We start from the raw sequence: 15,395 nt of genomic DNA, 5'->3' as shown, positions 1-15,395 counted from the left end.
CTCAATCTGAACAGCTCACTTCAACGCCCTGGAGCCCACGTGGCTGGTGGCTGCCACACGGACAGCCACCACAGTCTCATATGATGAGCTTAAAGCTGGGGGCTTTCACACGTGTACACTGTGGAACCACCACGCCAATAACGATCCAGAGCAGCGCCACCTTCACAGAAGGCCCACTGCCCTCTGGCAAGGGATCTCCACCCCCGGCCCCTGCCGCCTGGCTTCTTGTCACTACAGCTCAGCTGTGCTGACCCTAGAACTGCTTGCAAAGGCATCGCAAGGCACAGACTCTGTGTCTTCGACCAAGCTTAACATTTCTAGGTGTTGGTGGGCAGCCCTGGGCCTTGCTGAGCAGCAGACTAGGCAGTGGGTGCCCCTGTGTTTCACCACTCACCTGCTGGTGGGCACTTGCTGCTTCCATTCTCTGGCGATAATGAATAAAGCTGCTATGACCATGGGGACACAAGTCTTTGCCCAGATGGAAGACTTTACTTCTCTGGGAGAAACACCTAGGAGCGTGGCCAGGTCATGGGGTGGGAGTATGTTTACCTTCATAGGAAACTGCCACGGTGGCTGTGCCACTTCAATCCCCACTGGCCACGTGTAGGGGTCCAGGGCCTCCACGCTTTGGCCGACACTGGGTTTGTTCAATTTCAAACCCACTGGGTGTAAGGGAGCATCTTGCTATGCATTGCATTTCCCGGGTGACTCACCATCTTTTCATGTACTTACTGACCATTTGCATCTTTATTTTGTGAGGTATTGGGTCACGTCTTTTGCCCATACTTTTTCAGGAGGTTGCCTGTTTTTTGTTATTGAGTTGTAGGAGCTCTTTATATGTTTTGGATCAAGTACTCTGTCAGATACATGCATTGCGAATATTTTCTTCCTTCCTGCGCCTTGCCTTTTTATTTTCTTAAGGGTGCCTTTCAAAGAGTGTAAGTTTTACATTTGATTAAGTTTATGTTTTTTGGTTTATAGTTGAAGATTTTGGTGTTTCAAGAACTCTTTGCCTACCTCTTCCCCAAGGTCATGAAAACTTTTTCCTATGTCTTCTTCTGGAAGTTTTAACAACTTAGCTTTTATGTTCAGGTCCATGACACTTAAGCTGACTATCATGTGTGGCATGAAGCCAGGGTCAAGGTGCGCTTCTTTCCCTATCAAGATTGGTTTTTTGCTGGACTGGTTTTCCAGCAAAGTTTTGCCTCCATGCAGCAAGTGAATGTGGTCCATGATCTGGTTTGGTTTTGGGTGACAAAACGAGAAAGGTGCCAAACCCAACGCCAACAAACCCATCCCCGGCTGACTCCGCTGAGAGGAGTCCTTCCCCACTGCAGCCTGCACGGCCCAGTCCCCCGAGGAAGAGGGAGCTCCCCACCAGACGCTGGACCCGGGCAAGCAAGGCTCTGCCAGGTCTCAGCCGCCCTGCTCACCAGGGAGCGGCGTGCCAGCCCCTTCTGGCACCCTGCCCCAAGGCCTAGCCGCCCTGCATGCCCCCACCTGCCCCTTCTCGGCTCCCAGGTGCTCCTTGCTGACCCGTCCTCCCCAAAGCCCTTCCTCCCTTCCAACCTCTTGGCACGTGCAGCTCTGCGGAGACCACCCCTCCCCGGCAGCCCCCAGCACTTCCCCATCCTGTGGGCTCCGTCCTCCCCGTCAGATACAAGCACATCATCACGGTCTCTCTTCCTGCCAGCCTGAACACCTCATCCCACCAATCACGGGGTGTCCTGGCACTGGCCGCCCCGATCTCTTCACGTCACTGTGGCCACTGTCCGAAGACCCCACTGTGGTCGACCACGACCTCTGCGCTCACCACCCAGCCTCCTTTGGGCCCACAGCGCCCTTGCCCTGCTCCCGAAGCCCCCCGCTGGGCTCGCCTCCCCAGGACAGACCCTCTCCTGAAACGGCTCCCGGCACTTCCCGACCCTCGGATCCCATCCCCTCCCCCACGAAGGATCTAGGAGCACCTCCTCACCCCTGCCCTACCGGGCTACTCCTGGGCGGTCCCCACGTCCTCACCCGCCCGCCCACCCGGCTTCTCCTCCCGCCCTACCTAACCTACTACGCTGCAGGGCATCTGCCTGGCAACCTCCCCCAAAGGGGGAAATGGAGCTTTCCCACTGCAACACCCAGGGGGCTGTCACTAGTGGGGAGACCACAGATCGGTGCCACCACATCGTGGGGTCCCCAGGCGTGCTGCCCCAGAACTCTCCATTGCTCTGGGGCACGTGGCTGCTGTCTATGGCTTTTCGGGGACCACCGCTGCCGTCTCTGCTCTGGGCGAGTCGCGTCACTGGCTGAACAGCATGAACAGCAGCCTGCTCGTGTGAGTGCGGCCTGAGCGTCCGCGTGGCGTGAGGGGCTGCAGACACTCAGAGCAGAGATGGCCTCGGAACAGAAGTGCCTTTCATGCTATACCACGATAACCAACGTCATCTACTGAAACAAATGGGTTCATTCCAGTGGGATCTGGCGGCATTTTAGCAAAACTGTTGTCCATCTGGGGGCTTCAGAAGAGCTACATTTTTCCCCCAATGAATTAATGATAATCACATTTTCATTTATGAAAACTACCCTATGAGGTTTCTTCTAGAACAGAAAAAAACCCTTGAAAGTTGTAGAAAAGTATATTCAAAGCAAAAATCTGAGGCACCTTTGACCATGGTTCAAAGCCACATAACTTTGTCACTCCGCTTCCAACTTGGCATGTGTCGACTGCCGGCCCTGCTGAGCCGCGCACAGGCCGAGAGGAAAGACCCCCAGCACACGAGCATCCTCACCACAAAGTTAGGACTCCTTTGGCTTTTTCAGTTGTGAGCACGAACAGGCACTTTGTGGTCTCTGTCAATTATGCAGGCTCTGGGAGAGGGTTCTTAGTATAAAAACAATAAAAAGACCACAGGTGCTTTTGACTTGCCTGGGAATCAATAACACATCGGGTAGAAATTCGGGAGGTGCATACGGACGATTTAGACCAGAGTTCCTTTTTAAGAGGTTCTTTTTGTGGCCAAAAAATTGCATGAGAAGCCCAGAATAATGGTCGGGCACTAGCCCCGCGATCATCTCTTAAAGGTTTGTTCAAAGATAGGCCCCCTCCGCGTCTGGACGACTGCCACGTGCATCCACCAGACTACTCTGGTCTGACCACATGTGCTGCTGGTTCATGGAGTTTCTAATTCCACGCCCTCCAGGGTGAGGCACTGAGCACCACTCCGGTCTACCCCTAGATCCCCTGCACCCGGGCGCAGGGGAGACCCGGCCCCTCCACTTACCCATACCAGTAGCGAGGGTCACTGGACATGCAGTGGTTCAGGTTCCGGTGGGCCAGCGCCTTCTTTTTATTGAGGACAAACTCCTGTAGCTTCATCTTCACTTCTGTGCTGGCCACAGCACCTGGCGCGGGAGAAAGCAGAGGCAGGTGAGTCAAGGCTCTGCCCCAGGGGACCCTGAACCACGTGCCAGAAAAGGCAGGAAAGGGATGGAGAGGGTGGGATTCCCATTCACGATGATGTCGACGCCAAAGAGCATCTCAAGGAAAAGAGGACAGGAGGGCTTGAAGGAAGAGATCTTCTTCCCAGTAGTATTTTACGTAATTGCATCCTATTTAAAATGCAGCGGTAATCAGCACAAAATCCTATTGTAACCTAACACAAACCCACTGCTGAAGGAAGTTCTAATATTCTTACATAAAAGGAGGTCCTGAATTAGGCAGAGCAGCAGGGTGGTTTCTTTCTCACTGTAGCAAGAAGGAACAGAGCCTCAGAGAAAAGGTTCTGTGCAAACTGAAGCATCGTGCCTGCGACCCGTGTGACAGGGATGAGGCGTGCCTCCCGGGACGTGGGCAGAGGGCAGGGGCGGGGCAGCTGGGGTCCTTTCCAACCCTGTCAGGGGACGTTCCTGCTCTTTCCAGCCTACAGCCAAGCCACCTACTGAGACAAAGCGCATTTCACCAAGACGGACTAAAGCTGAAATCTTGGGTTCTGTGTTTTTTTCTGGTGGTCGTAGTGGTTGTTCACAGCCCCATCAGAGAAAACTGGCCAATTTGAGAAATAGACACACACAAATAAAGTCCAAGCCCACCACGCTGACTCAAGGTCGGCCGGCACCTCATCTGTTTTCCTCAGAGCTGCAATTAGACTCCAGGGCACTTTGGACCCGTCCTTCCATTAGAGACAGCGGTGAGTGCTTTCCCTGTCGTCACACAGAATTCAAACAGCATTTGTAATGGTGGGAAAACGCTTCACGAGGTGAGTGATGCAGAGTTTACAAAACCCTTTCCCAACTGGGAGACATTTTTAGACATTTCCTTTTGTTGTTCTTGTTAGAAACCATGTCGTGTCAACATTTATAAGTAAATATCATCCCCCATGCTTAGGATTATGTCCTCTGAAGAGATAAGCAAAATGCCTACATCCAAGAAAACAATATTACAGCCCCTGAAGCACCTTCTAAGTTGTTTTCCAAAATGCCTCCATACATGACCACCAAGTGCAACCCCATTGGCCATAGACCAGGAGCAGGTACCCTGTATCTCTATTAGTACTCAGGAGTACCAGTGAACCTGAGTCTCTATCAGTATTCAGGAGTACCACCCGATCCTGCGTCTCTACCTAGTAGTATTTGGGAGTACCACCTGACTCTTGTCTATCAGTACTCGGGAGTACCACCTGACCCTTGTCTCTATCAATACTCAGGAGTACTACCTTCACCCTGTGTTTCTATCTAGTAGCACTCAGGAGTACCACATGACCCGTCTCTGTCTATAATAGTGTTCAGGAGTACCACCTGACCCTTGTCTCTATCAGTACTCAGGAGTACCACCCGATCCTGCGCCTCTACCTAGTAGTATTTGGGAGTACCACCTGACTCTTGTCTATCGGTACTCAGTGGTACCACCTGACCCTGTGTCTCTAATAGTACTCAGGAGTACCACCTGACCTTTGTCTCTATCAATACTCAGGAGTACCACCTCACCGTGTGTTTCTATCTAGTAGCTCTCAGGAGTACCACCTGACCCTTGTCTGTCAGTACTCAGGAGTACTACTTGCTGCAAAGGAGAAGACTGACGGGAACCCCTCTGCCAGGTCCTTGATAGCCACCGGGACGTGCACTGGTTCTTCTCTCCAGTGATGCACCTTTACGTCCTTGGCTCACTTTTCTTTCAGATCTTCCTGTTGCGTGTGTGGTGCTGCTGTGGGTCTGTGTGTACACTTTAAATGTGTAGCCTTTAGTACGTGTGGCTTTTCTTCAGTAATACATTTATTGGCAGCCGGCACATGCACATTTAAACCTCACACTAATGTTATAGGTGCCACATGGTCCAGGGGGGGCACTGAGGGTGGCAGCCCCAGGTGAGGGTGTTCTGACGCTCGGTCTCACCAGAGTCCTGGCTCCTGGCTCTGCTCTCTGCTTGTACAGGCAAGGTCTGTCCTGGTCTCTCATTTCCCTTTAAAACGTGGATTATAGGGGCTTCCCTGGTGGCGCCGTGGTTGAGAGTCCACCTGCCGATGCAGGGGACACGGGTTTGTGCCCCGGTCCGGGAAGATCCCACATGCCGCGGAGCGGCTGGGCCCGTGAGCCATGGCCGCTGAGCCTGCACATCCGGAGCCTGTGCTCCGTGACGGGAGAGGCCACAGCAGTGAGAGGCCCGCGTACCACAAAAAAAAAAAAAAAAAAAAAAAGTGGATTATATTCTGATGCTGTGAGATAACAGTAAACAGTGGTCTCTGACCTGGTCCATGCACAGAGCTCCTAAAACGCTTGCAATTTCCTAAGTGATCAGAGCATGAGTAGCATCTCTTGTTCTCATGGGGGCTCCTGGATGCGGGATGGTCACCAGGAAGGCCAAGCCTTGATGAGAAGCTTGGCATTCTCAGCTCCACCCTCATGCTTCAGAGTGGGGAGAGGGGCTGTAAGTGGAGTTAGTAATTGATCATACCCACGTGAGGAGGCCTCCACAAAACCCCAACTGTATGTGGTTCGGAGAGCTTCCGGGTTGGTGCGCACATCTGCACCGGGAGGGGGACCCCGACCCCACCGAGACAGAGTCTGCTGTGCTTGGGGCCCTCCCAGACCTCACCCTCTGTATCTCTTTATCTGGCTGTTCATCTTCCTATGGGACTGAGTCCTGAACCTGCGAGATCTGATGCTTGCTCTGGGGAGATAGTGTCGGAATAGAGTGAAATTGTAGGACACCCACCTGGTGTTGCAGAGAATTGCCTGTTATGGGGAAATCCTACACATGTCTGGTGACCAGAAGTGTCACGGGTGAAGTGCTCTGTGGGAGTGTGGTGTCTACGCAAGGCTAAAGGAGAAACACGAGACGAGAGAGCTGCATTTTTCTCAGCACTGGAAGGAAAAGACTCAGTTCTTTCTAATTCAGATGTTCCAGTGCTTGTTTTTATGGCATCTATTCTAGTTTATCCATTGTGATTTTTTTCCATTTCCTGGAAGCGTTGAATTTGATCTTTTCACTGGTTTGGGAAACAATCAGTTTCATTTTATCCTTGTTTTTCTGGTATTGGATTTTCATTCATTTAGCGGTTTTCTATTATTATTTTTTCACATTTCACTCTGACGTATGAAATGAATTTTGGTGTATCAGACTCTACAAATATTTTGAGAAATTGCTCATAAATTGTTAATATCATTAGGGAAATATCTTTCTTGCCACCTTTATCAAATTCCAAATATATCTGTTATCATTCGCAAATTGAATTTCTGTCTGGCTATAAATAGGTCTGCATTAAACGCAGCATCCCACTGTGGCCGTTTCATGATGGACTTCAGGGTCAGGCAGAACAAACCCCTTGGGAACAGGGTCCTCTACGCTGCAGAGGGACCTGAACTAGACCAGCCAGGGAAGCACAAGGAAAGTGCCCTAAACCGAGTCCAGAGCGCATCTGGAAGGGTCCACTGGGACACACAGGCTTTTGTCTCAGGCCTTCTCGGCGTCCAAGGAGACAACTCATCATCACTCGAGCAGGGAGGCTTGCCCGAGCTCCATGTGTCATGTGACGTTGTGCGTGTGGGTGCAGCAGCCAGCAGGCAGAGCAGCCCAGACCCAGGGTTACAGACCTGGCGACACCCAACATGAAGGGCCACGGGAGTGGTGACCAGAGCAGGTGGTGGGAAGTGACTGGAGGTATAAAACCACACTTCCGCTTCTGAGCAAGGCCCCTGGGTCCCCTCCAAATGCAGCCAGGGCTGGACTCGGACCGTCCTGAACACTTTCAGCCTGTCTGTCTCGTCTGAAAAATCACACTCATAGAAACACTGAAATCTGTGTATAACGTGCCTGACACGCAGCCCCCTGGCATTCCTGACGGCCTCTCAACCCCAGGCGGACACCTAACAAAAAATGCAAAGTGTGGACCATGTCACAACACAAAGTGCCTCCCAACCAGGGAAAGGAGGGGAGGGGGCGGGAGGCAAGGAATGGGGGGCACAGAGGGCCCTTTACAGCAGGGAGTGGGCAAGGTAGGTTCAACCCCGCCAGGAAAGAAACGGCAGCCAAATGAGGGGCTTGGTGTCTGGCTCCAGTGTGCTGGCAGTGCGGGGACGGGGCAAGGTCAACGAGGAGGACCACGACCCAGAGGGCCCGTCCGAGGAGCTGACCCTCAGGTCCTTCTGAAAGGACCGGGAGGAGTAAATGATGCAAAGCAGGACAAGAAGCAGGGTTCTCAGGGGGCAGGAGCCAGCAGGCTGGGGGTCAGCTGGCCCGACCGGCTCAGAAAGCCCTGTTGACGTGGATGCACTTTCCCCTGCAGAGCAAGCCACGCTGAGCAAGAGCTCACTCTCCCTGCGTTGGCCACACCCCAGGCTCACACCATGGGCTCCTGAGCTCCAAGAAGGTACAAGGACAGACGCCCAGTTCCAGCAGGGAGGGCACGCGCACGATAAACGCGGAGACGGGCAAGGGCAGCCACCCTGTCCGGGGGGACGCTGGCCCATCCCTGGTGGGGGCTGAGGTACCTCCAAGGCACCTACTGGGCTGGGAGATGTACAGTACCCTTGTCCCCTGAGCCGCCTGCAGGGCCCTCACAGGAGGAGGTGTGCCTGAGGGTCCCCGGGCGGTCACGGACACACGTGGCTCTCGGCCAGCTCTAGGGTGGGTGAGTGCACCTTGCCAGGCTCTTATGGAGTCAGAAGAAAACAAACCCACGTCCCCAAACCCTGACTTCCTTCCCCATAAGATGACCTGGAAGGTTCCCTGACAGGGAAAGAATTCACAACGTAAGATGCTGATTTTAATCCTCATCATTCTAGTTATATACCCATCTCTCAAAAGATTTCTCCACTTTAAATGAAAGTTCCAGCATCAACAAAACACCTTCAGTAAATGAATACCAAGTGTTTCAATTTTTACTTAAAAAAAATTAATTCCTGTTGATGATCATTTATTCATTTGACAGGCTTTACAGAGAACGTACTGTGTGCCAGCACTGAACCAGCCGGCAGGGCTAGAGGTAAATAAAACCCAGGGGGAGCGATCAGAGGACAAGCCCTGGAGGAAGCCCAGGAAGGGAAGGGGGATCTGGGTGGGGCCCACCTGCTGGGGGCAGAGACCCAGGGGCTCAGCGGCCCCGGAAGCCCTGGAGCATGTGGCACCAGACCCGAGTGGGGACACATCTGCCAGGTTTGCGCCTCTGAGGGAGGCGCGACTTCCCCAGCAGACGGGGCAAAGGACTTCTCTTGGGGTCCGGTGTTCCATCTTTTATCTCCACCCTTTGGAGCCATTTTTTAGACAAAGTGAACGACTTCCCTCAAGCAATGGCACCTTCTTCCCCAACAGGCTGTACCTGTAACTAACGGTGAAAAACACGTAGTTGTATTAGTTCCAAATTGCCCAGAGGGTGAAGACTTGTCTTCCGTTGGATTTTTCCTTTCGATATGAATTTAAAGACAGTGTAACGTAGAGTCTTTTTTTTTTTTTTTTTTTTTTTGCGGTATGCGGGCCTCTCACTGTTGTGGCCTCTCCCGTTGCGGAGCACAGGCTCCGGACGCGCAGGCCCAGCGGCCATGGCTCACGGGCCCAGCCGCTCCGCGGCACATGGGATCCTCCCAGACCGGGGCACGAACCCATATCCCCTGCATCGGCAGGCGGACTCTCAACCACTGCGCCACCAGGGAGGCCCTAACGTAGAGTCTTAAACACGGTTAATTTAAATAAAACTGATTGAAGATGTGTGTTCGTGCTGAACAAGATGAAAATTGCCATAAACTCTAAGAATTCACTGTTCACAATTCACAAATCAATAGCATTAATTGGTATCAATAAGTACAAGAAAGCTGCAGAATTACTTAAAATTAAACGTACAGTACATGTTAAGTGTAACAAAACTTTTGATTAAATATTCAACAAGAAATTCATTTTTTAAAAAACCCCAAGAAACTAAACAACGGAAGCTCTGCACTGCCTTTTCAAACGCATACAAAGTGGAGATGCTGGACGCCATGCGCGCGCTCCCCGCCCCACGCTCCGTAAGCTGCCCAAACAAGACTCTCGTTCATCGGCGAGGCCCCGTGCACTCAGGAGCCCAAGCGGCGTCCAGCACACGGCCTGCCAGGCCTGCCTTCTCTCAAGGCCGCACTCTGAGGGCTGCACAGCTGACGCAGGCAGGCCAAGGGCCCAACTGTACACAGGCCGTTATTAATAATAAAACCCGACCACCCAAACCCACAAGCTGAAAACCGCCGGGGCTGCCACTGGGACCAGCTTGGAGGGAAGCAGAGAACATTCCTTCGCCCCGTCAAGGGCCTGCTCGGCAGGCAGCAGAAGTCATTTTTTACTTTAAACATGTTTTCTGAAGTCAAACCTTTTCATATTTTGTGAGGCTGAAGATGTTATTTTTATTGGAACTTTCTGGCAAACTAGGAGGAGTTACCGTAGACCAAGCTGGTGAACTGGGGTTTGCTGGCACGCCGGGCGCACAGCAACTCGCTGACCCTAGCAATCTAAACCCTCCCTCCTCTGTAAACAACCATTCCCTCGCTCCAAAGAAAAGCACGTGTAGGAAGCACACTGAGGGGAGGGCTGGGAACAGGGGGCGGGCAGGGCGCGGGGCCACGTCAGGGGCCAGGTGCGCGGGGCTCAGCAGGTGCGCCTTAGCTCTGGACCCCGTGCGCCATCCTGCCCACAGCAGAGCCCCTCCCAAGGGCACCTGTGAGGACCGGGGTGCTGTCGTCCACGGGGCAGCTTCTATGGAAGCCATGGAGGGAGGCCACTGAGCCACCAAGATGCTCAGGCCCCTAACCCGGGGAGAGGACATTGACCCCGACCCCGGTTCTCAGCCTCCACGGCACCTTAGAGTCGTCCCAGGAGCTTTGGAAATGAGAGCACAGGCACCTGTCCTCTGATCCAGATCAGTGCATCACGACTGGGGCGCTGGATCCTGACACCGTGGGCTACAGGCTCAGGTATGGTCAGCACCCTGGCCACGCCCTCAGCACAAAGCAAGTGGTGGTGAGACCAGCCTGGCTGTGTGGACCAGCTGGGTGGGTGGCAGGGGGATGCCATGGGAGCCAGCAGGCGGGGAGTGAGGGCCGTGAGTGTGATGGACCCCGTCTGGCACGTCAGCCCACTGCGGGGCCGCAAGGTGGCCCACAGACCAAGGTGCAAGCAGCCAACCCAAACCTGCAATTCCGCTTCTCTGGATGCCTTTCTGTCCTCGTTTCTGGAATCTCGACTGTGGGCCATCACTGAGCCTGTACATCACCATCTCACCAAATGGTGATCCAACGAGATGTACCATTCAGGTTTAGTAATTACTTTCAAATACTAGTAGAAAAACTAGATTTCACGTGGAATAAAAACTCTCCCGACCTGCTTTCTAAATTGAAACTCTATCAGACAGTTAAAGTGAAAATACATTTAAAGTGTATTTATTTCAAGAGTGAAATGCTGTAATAACTGGAAAAGCTGTTCATTTTATGTATAAAAACGACTAAGAATGTACAAATACTGGGTTCAAGATGGTGGAGTAGAAGGATGTGCGCTCACTCCCTCTTGAGAGAGCACTGGAGTCACTACTAACTGCTGAGCAATCATTGACAGGAAGACACTGGAACTCACCAAAAAAGATGCCCCACATCCAAAGACAAAGGAGAAGACGCAGTGAGACGGTAGGAGGGGTGCAATCGCAACAAAATCAAATCCCATAACCGCTGGGTGGGTGAGTTACGAACTGGAGAACACTTATACCACAGAAGTCCACCCACGGGAGAGAAGGTTCTGAGCCCCACGTCAGGCTTCCCAACCTGAGGGTCTGGCAACGGAGGAGGAATTCCCAGAGGATCAGACTTAGAAGGCTAGCGGGATTTGATTGCAGGGCTAACCATTTTCTGTAGTTGAGGATAAAGAATTTTTGAGGTTTCTCGAGGTTAATATGTACTGGTAGGGGGCTTCCCTGGTGGCGCAGTGGTTACGAATCTGCCTGCCAATGCAGGGGACACGGGTTCGAGCCCTGGTCTGGGAAGATCCCACATGCCACGGAGCAACGAAGCCCGTGCGCCACAACTACTGAGCCTGCGCGTCTGGAGCCTGTGCTCCCCAACGGTAGAGGCCGCGACAGTGAGAGGCCCGTGCACCGTGATGAAGAGTGGCCCCCACTCGCCGCAACTGGAGAAAGCCCTCGCGCAGAAACGAAGACCCAACACAGCCAAAAATAAATAAATATGTACTGGTAAAGTGCCTAAAGACTTCTATTTTTACTCATGAGCATCAGCAGAGTAAATCACCATATAGTCACGACATCAAATCCCGACACAGGAAAGAAATGCACATCCTGACTTACTGACACGCAGGATTAACAGGGGGCCAGTGCACTCACCTGAGCTCTGAGGTCTCGGGCAGAAAGGACCAGAGCCTGGGGATGTGAGAGTGGGTTCACTCGCCCCCCTTAGGTCCTGGGTGTATCGCTGCAAATGACAAACTACCAAAACAAAGAGGCCCAAATACACACGAGGGAGCGTTTCTTCAGCCACAACCTAGGAGGGACACAGCACCCTGTGGATGGAACGCCAAACTGCGTCCATCCTTTCGTGTGAGCCCCAGGCTCTTTGTCCAGCACTGACATGGGGAATTCTGCCTAATTTTCAAAGGGGGAACAGCACCCAGAAGAGTCCCCTGGCTAAGATCCAGTTGGGTGCCTCTCGGAGGGTAACAGACCAGGCTGGTCTTCGCACAAGCACAGCCGCGATGGAAAGCAAAAACTGGGGTCAAAGGGCAAATGCGCAACCTGAGAGGTGGGTCATCGCGTCTCCTCTCAGCCAAGGGGCGTCCCAGCAGCTGCCACCTGGTGTTCAGGTGCTCACCGACACCCTCAAGACAAAACAGCTTTGAAGAAGTTAAGGGTGAACACACAGGTGAGGCTCACTATGCAAGATGCTTTATGGTCCTTAGTATTTTTTCAGCCCACTAGGAGCCTGCAAACGTTCCTGCAAATGCTTAAGTCAAACCCAAAGTGGGGCTGAATGGCCCCTGCAGCTCCCAAGTGAAGACTAAGCTGCAGAGCAGCCCTGAAGCTGGGGCGTCCGGAAGCATAGCCCCGGGAGGGACACCAGCCCGGCGGCTCCTGCCCCGGCTCCGCTTCTGGGGCCCAGGCCGCGGGGCCACGGGGAGAGCCGCCTGGCAAGGGTGTCCACGCCGCCAACCCGCCGGCCCCGCCGCGCACTCACTCTCTTTGCCTTTCTCCTTGTGCTTGAGCTGCTGCAGCTTCTGCTCCCGCTGCTGCTTCGCCAGCTCCTGCTCCCGGCGGTGTCTCTCCAGCTTCCGCTGATGCTCCAGCAGCTCCTGCTGGTGTTTCACGGCCAGCAGCTCCTGCTGTTGCTGCGGGCGGGGAGGGAGGAGACAGAGACGGTCAGAGCCTCGCCCCGAAGCAAGAATGACGAGACAGACACACACGCGAGAAGATCGGCAGAGGGCCAGCCCGCCCCCGCGCCACTGCGGCCGTGGGGACCCAGCGCCCTGCGCACGGCCCGCATCTCCAAGGAGGTCACCTCGTTCAGTCTGTCCAGGAAGCAGGGCTGCTCGGGGATGTCTCCTAACCACTCCACGCTAAATGCCAAACATGAAAATAAAAATGACCGAATTGCTAGAAGAAAATACGCCTGAAGATTTACGCAATCTCATATGTTGGGAATGCCTTTCGGAGAATGACGCAAAAGCGTATGACATGGTGTGGCCACTTCGGAAAATTGGCCCATCCTTACAAGGCTAAACACGCAACCAAGCGAGACCTAGCAACCCCACGCCCAGGACTGACCCAAGAGACGTGGAAACACATCTGCGCAAAGCCTTGCACGGGACTGTGCATGGCAGCTGTGCGCACGGCAGCCCAGCCCGACACACCCCAGACGTCCCTCAGACGTGAACCCAGCAGAAGAAGTGTGTGTCTGTACATGAGAATCCCACCCAGCAGTGAAAAAGAATAAACTGCACATACGGGAAAAAACACGCATGGGCTGCGAGACAAGTGAAGCGAGCGGGTCCAGCATTGACAGGGCTGTGGGATACGGGACAGAGAAGAGTCAACATGCAAAGGTTCTATTTACATGAAGTTCTGGAACAGGAAATCCTAAGACATGGTGATAAAAATCAGAAGAAGGCTGCTTCTTGGGTGAGGCAGGAAGACGAGGCAGGAGGGAGCTGTGTAGGGTGTGGACTGCCTGACAGACAGCATTTGCTCAGATGCTCACGACTGTCAAAGCGCGGCAGACAGACACTCAAAGCCCGTGTGTTTCATCGTGTGTAAATGATATCACGTATTTTCAAATGACATAATTGACAACATAAAAAGTTACCTTCGTAATAAATACTGTAAACAAAATTAAAATGCAAAAGATGAATGAGGAAACCTCTTTGCAGTGTTCGTGGTACAGAGACGGCCGTGGTAAGTTACTAAGGCTATGGTAAGCAGCCCCTAAGAAGGTGAGCAAAAAGACCAAGAGATTCACCAAAAAGTGGTTAAAAATAAATGGGGGACAAGGGTTCAAGCTCACCAGCAATCAAACCCCACTGTCACTTATCGCACTGGAAAAGGTGAAAAAGAACAAGCCAGCCACGCGGACCAGGGGTGCGGGAAGAGGCTCAATTAAGCCGGCACACCGGACACCGGTTTTCCTCAAACCTCGACCAGCAAAAGCCCCCAGGGGGACGGTCTGTGCTGCCTCCTCCGGCCCCACGGCTCCCCCGTCCCCATGTCTGCCCCCTTGTTCTCTCTCTCTCTCTCTCTCTCTCTCTCTCTCTCTCGCTGTCCCTGTCCTCCTCTCTGCCTACCCCTCACACTCCCTCTGTCTCTCTGCACCTGCCCCTGCTCTCCGGGGCTCCGGCCATGTGCACTTGCCATCTTGGGAAGGACCTGAGGACATGAGTGGGATCAGCCTGGCTGACCGGCCACCTGCATGGAGCCGCCCTCGTGTCCCCCTCACCGGGTGGAGGGATGGGCTGGGGGGGAGCCGGCAATCTGTCACCCAAGAGGCCCCGGAACTCTCCGTCGAGGACGCTTCACCGACGAGCGAGCTCCCCGTCATGAACCACATGTGTGAGACACAGCAGGACTGAAACAGCTTTGTGGCCGCTCCCGGGGACCGCGGCAGACACCTCCTTGCGGCCCCGCTGGCCCACCTGGGAGCCTCCGCAGACAGCACAGCCGGCCTCCCAGCCTCCTGGCCTCCCAGCCTTCGGGCCCTGCTGCAGTGTAAGGGACCTGAGGGCAGGGCCCCTACGGAGCCTGGCGGGCTGGTCAGACCTGTGCCCACACGTGCAGCAGGGGACCCATGGCCCTGCCCACTAGCCCTGCCGCGAAGGGGAGGGGGTTCCTTTCCAGCTGGGACCACAGGGACAGAATGGCAGAGAGGTGGGTTCAGCTAAGCCCAAAACCCGCACAGGAGGCAGGGGGAGGGAAGCGGTGGCGGGCCACCCAGAGGAGCCAGTGTCCGGACCCCACACAGCAGCTTGCACCTCCTGTGGGTGACCCTGCTCCTCGGCCGGGGCTCCCAGACCGCCTCGTGCAGGGGCGTGGCCGCCAGGAGCAGGCACACCCAGCTCAGCACCCACCCGCGGCGTCCCTGCACCCTGAGCGCCACTGCCGAGAGCTGTCTGTGGAAAACAAAATTACCTTCCCAACACCCGGCTCACAGGAACTCAGGGGCAGGAAGAAAGTTGCAGAGGCCTTGGGGGCGGCCGACTCCAAGAGCAGATCTCCAAGCCACCTTCCCAGTTCTGCGGTCACTGCTGCCAGCAGTCAATACAATCTGCTTTGACCATGAGCTGAGCTTTGGTCCCTTCAAGCTGATGTCGCTGTGCGTGTCCATAAGATCAGCTTAAGAACTTTGCTAATATAGTTCAAAACAGTGATGTTTTCTTCTCTTTTAAAAGGAAAACCGAATGACAC

General features: G+C 53.9%; 1 protein-coding gene across 4 annotated transcripts in view; it reads right to left on the bottom strand.

Annotated features, from left to right (window-relative positions):
- HDAC4 (histone deacetylase 4) overlaps positions 1 to 15,395 on the bottom strand; it is a 289,607-nt gene that overhangs the window by 85,580 nt on the left and 188,632 nt on the right. For all 4 annotated transcript variants that reach the window (XM_060106519.1, XM_060106521.1, XM_060106520.1 and 1 more), the window contains exons 5-6: positions 12,679 to 12,829; positions 3,273 to 3,393 (exon numbers count right to left, since the gene is read on the bottom strand). In XM_060106519.1, the coding sequence (XP_059962502.1) occupies positions 3,273 to 3,393; positions 12,679 to 12,829 (272 nt within the window). The remainder of the gene's footprint in view (positions 1 to 3,272; positions 3,394 to 12,678; positions 12,830 to 15,395) is intronic.

Source organism: Mesoplodon densirostris, chromosome 8 (assembly GCF_025265405.1).
Source record: "Mesoplodon densirostris isolate mMesDen1 chromosome 8, mMesDen1 primary haplotype, whole genome shotgun sequence".
NCBI lineage: Eukaryota > Metazoa > Chordata > Mammalia > Artiodactyla > Ziphiidae > Mesoplodon > Mesoplodon densirostris.
This window is presented reverse-complemented; position numbering and strand designations above follow the sequence as displayed.